Here is a 4,312-nt window from a genome sequence, read left to right on the forward strand (position 1 = left end):
ATAAAGTGAAATAATGTGGGTGATTGATGCTCCACTGATTTTTCGACCTCAACTCGCACCAAACACTTGACCCTTGTGCGCCCGCTTGGCCACGACTGCGCACGCTCCATGATTTTTTGACCTCATCCCACACCATACACTTGACACGTATGCGCCCGCTTGGCCGTGATGCGTTCCGTAGCCACATGCTTAACACCAGGGGTCAGTCTCCCGCCAGCCGGCCGCCCGCCACTGAAACTAATGAGCCCGAGTAGGTAGGCGAGATTCAGCAAACAAAACGCAACATGGCCTTCGCGAAGAAGCGAAAGGTGGACCAGGAGAATCGCCAGTTCAAGTCAGACTGGATAGAACAATTTTGTTTTATTTTACCGGATCGGGCCAACGCCAAGCCGACATGCTTAATATGCATGAAGACTGTAGCTGTCAGCAAGGCAGAGAACCTCAGGAGGCACTTCAACGCTGTGCATGCTGCCAGCTTCAATGCCAGCTACCCTTCCAAATCAGATCAACGTAAGCACAAAATAGCAAGCATGCTAACGTCATACCAGCAGTCCGTTTCTACCATGACAAAATCAACATCGGCACAAGAAAACGCAACAGTCGCATCACTGCATGTTTCGTGGACCCTTGCTAAAGCTAAGAAGCCATTCGCTGATGCTGATTTAATTAAAAAGTGTGCAATTGATATGACTGGCACAGTTTTAAGTCATGATGAGAAAAACAAGAAAACTGTTGTGGAGCTATTACAGCAGGTGCCGCTGTCGGCTAACACAGCAACGAGATAGAAGAACGATAATAGAAGTTTTGGCAGAGGAGTGTTTCTCCAGTCTGCTCGCAGATTTGAAGAATGCGGATTCCATATCACTCGCCATTGACTCTTCCTGTGACCGAACCGATATGGAACAGCTGGCTGTGTTCGTGAGATTTTTCGATGGGAAGACATTTCGGGAAGAGCTGCTTTGTTTACTCCCTCTGCCCGGGCACGCAACCGGGGAAGTCATCTTTAATGAGCTGACACAGTTCTTTGAGAAGCATGGCTTGAATGTACGCAAAATTGTGTCGGTGGTCACGGATGGTGCTCCGTCGATGGTGGGACGTCACAAGGGATTGGTGAGCAGGCTTTCCGCCGTTAACCCCGCACTCCAGTCATTTCACTGCATTATTCATAAATCAGTGCTGTGCGCCAAACTGAGTGAAGAAATGAGAGAGGTGATGGATACTGTGACAAGACTAGTGAACTTTGTTCGTGAGAGCTCTAGTCTGCAACATCGCCTTTTCAGAGCATTGCTTGAGGACGTGTCAGCTGAGCACAAGGATCTTTTGCTGCATAACAATGTTCGCTGGCTAAGTAAAGGCCGCGTGTTGGAGAGGGTGTGCGACCTGCGTGATGAGCTTCTGTCATTTTTATCCAGCCTCCAGAGCAAAAAAGCACAAGACTTTCACAGCTTTTTAAGTGACAACAAGGTGATGGCAGATGTGATTTTTTTGTGCGACATCATGTCTCATCTAAATCACCTTAACCTGCAACTACAAGGCAAGAACCACACTGTTGCTGACATGTACGAGGCGGTTGATGCTTTCCGGTCAAAGCTGACCCTGCTGGAGAAAGACATTCAGGGAAGAAAGTTGCACTTTCCACGTCTACGGGAGCATTGTGAGAAGAACGAAATGCAGGAAGATCCAGCAATGAGGGATTTTGTGTTGAGCCTGGCAGAAAACTTCAGGGAACGATTTGAAAGCTCCCCTAAACTCTCATGTGACATCCTCCTCTTCCTGAGACAGCCGTTCTCTGTTTCGGCTGATGGCGAGTGGACTGCGGAAGCCAAAAGACTGGTGCCTTCTCTAGATGAGGCAGCTCTTCAGATGGAGGTCTTGGAGATGGCAGCAACGGATTTGCTCAAAGCACAACACAAGGATGTCGGGGTGAGTGACTTTTGGATCAACGTGGTTCCCCAACCTCGATTCCAAAACACCAGAGCTTTTGCAGTGCTCCTACTCACCATGTTCCCCTCCACATACATATGTGAGTCCTCATTTTCTTCAATGAACGCTATCAAGAGCCAGGACAGAAACAGACTCTCCAATACACATCTAGGACAGTGCCTCAGGATTGCCACAACAGAGTACAAGCCTGACATCAGAAAGATTGCCTCGTCCCGCCGCTCTCACTTCTCTCATTGATTGGTGAGTGAACATCATTTATTTTGGTGCATTTGTAGCTTATTGTGGTGCAATAATAATTACAACAACATTTATTTCATTTAAGGCACTTTGCTACATGACTCAATCAAAAACAGTAAATGAATGAAGTGAACAAACAGTGGATAAGGCAATGCTATCAACAACAACAAACTAGTTGGTAAAAATTTATACTACAATAAAATAATTGAATAACTTAAAAAATGAAAGATAAAACAATACAAAATTAAAAGCAAATTATATTGTTTTCTACAAGAAAAGCAAATAATACTATTTGGTGTTTACAGCCTGATAGTTGGTAAACACATATTTTAAAGGTGCAAAACTTGTGTTATTGTTGTATCATATTTTGAAAGAGACAAACTGAAAATCTCTCTGTCTTTCTTTCTGTTTCCCTCAGTGAGAGAGAGAGAGAGTGTGTGTGTGTGTGTGTGTGTGTGTGTGTGTGTGTGTGAGTGAGTGAGTGAGTGAGTGAGTGAGTGAGTGAGTGAGAATAAGGTGTGCATGTAAACGTGCTCACAGAGAGAGAGAGAGAGAGAGAGAGAGAGAGAGAGAGAGAGAGAGAGTGAGAGAGAGAGTGAGTGAGTATGTGTGAGTGTGAATGGGTTTGCTGGTTCTGATGTCCTCCACCCTGACTGATGTCCTCCACCCTGACTGATGTCCTCCACCCTGACTGTTGGCACACAGTATCACTTGTTCCCTTGAGGTGGACATGGTTGTAAAAATGCTGCTGACAGCTGTCTCTGTGTAAAGCTGTTTGGACATTTTGCAGATGAGTTCACTGCTTAACAGTCAGTATTAGTGATGTTGGTATACAAAAATATTTCAGGTCTGTGTTGAAAAGGTGACAGTTATCTTTGCATCAGAATAACCTTTTTCTGTTTTGCACTATGTGCTGATGAGCGGTTGATGAGCAGTTGTTGCCCACTGGTTCCTATGTTGAACAGAGTATTGTCCAGAGGTATTTAAGCAATTAAATTGTTGATGTCAGACCTACTTTGCTTTAAGACTGTGTTTTATTTGTTTTTTTTTTTTTATCTTGTGTGACCCACAGCACAGGCTATGATTAATGAGAGTGCTACTGCTACTATACAAGTAATATCACTGATAATAATGCTAGAAGCAACATTTTCTGCACATAACAAACAACGGTTGCTGGTCCAATGGAGAAAAAAAAGAAATGGAAAATTTGGCCCTTGACTTGGTATCCTTGACATAATTTGGCCCCCAAGGAAAACTAATTGGGGAACCCTGCCCTATATAATATTGTTGTTTTAAAGCTTTCTGATAGTTTTAATGGCTTAAAGTGGAATTGAAACATAATTAAGCCTTTGGGAACTCTATAATGATCCTTCATTTGCTTCAGCTGTGATGTATATATAAACCCCACGTATGGGGGTATTCAAGGTGAGCTGCAATCATGGGAAATAAAAAGGAGCTTCCACAAAAGCTGAGAGAGGAAATTATTTCATCACACCTGAAGGGTCTTGAGTATAAGAAGATATCCAAAAAATTTAACATTCCAAGAAACACCATTGGGATCATTATAAGGAAGAACTTATGGAACAGCTGCAAACCTGCCTAGTCGTGGAAGAAAGCCCAAAATTTCATCAAGGGCCCTTAGCAACTTAGTCAGGACAACTAAGAGAAACCCCCGTGTGACTACTAGACACCTACAGGATGACCTGATGAAGGCTGGTACAAGTGCTTCAGTGGCAATTATAAGACATGCACTGAATAAACAAGGACTTCATGGCCGGACTCCAAGACGCACTCCACTCTTGACCACAAGGAACAAAAGTCGACTAGAATATGCCAGGATGAATTTGGATAAGACCACAGAGTTTTGGGAGACAGTTTTATGGACCAATGAAACCAAACTGGAACTGTTTGGACATATGGACCAGTGGTATGTCTGGCATGCGAAAGGCCAGGCTTATGACCAGAAGAATACCATCCCCACGGTCAAGCATGGAGGTGGGTCAGTGATGATGTGGGGCTGTTTTCCTGCGGCAGGAACTGGCAATCTTGATTGTGTACCTGGCATCATGGATTCCTAGAAATACCAAGCCATTTTAAAGAGGAACGTGATGCCGTCTGTTGACAAATTAAA

The 4,312-nt window shown here is 44.1% G+C and overlaps 1 protein-coding gene across 1 annotated transcript; it reads left to right on the forward strand.

Annotated features, from left to right (window-relative positions):
* Positions 1 to 284: 284 nt before the first annotated feature.
* LOC115358103 (general transcription factor II-I repeat domain-containing protein 2B-like) lies at positions 285 to 2,181 on the forward strand. Its single transcript, XM_030049930.1, has 2 exons — positions 285 to 510; positions 839 to 2,181. Exons 1-2 carry the CDS (start codon positions 285 to 287, stop codon positions 2,179 to 2,181), a joined length of 1,569 nt encoding a protein of 522 aa, XP_029905790.1.
* Positions 2,182 to 4,312: the final 2,131 nt, after the last annotated feature.

This window comes from Myripristis murdjan, chromosome 1 (assembly GCF_902150065.1).
Source record: "Myripristis murdjan chromosome 1, fMyrMur1.1, whole genome shotgun sequence".
Lineage (NCBI taxonomy): Eukaryota > Metazoa > Chordata > Actinopteri > Holocentriformes > Holocentridae > Myripristis > Myripristis murdjan.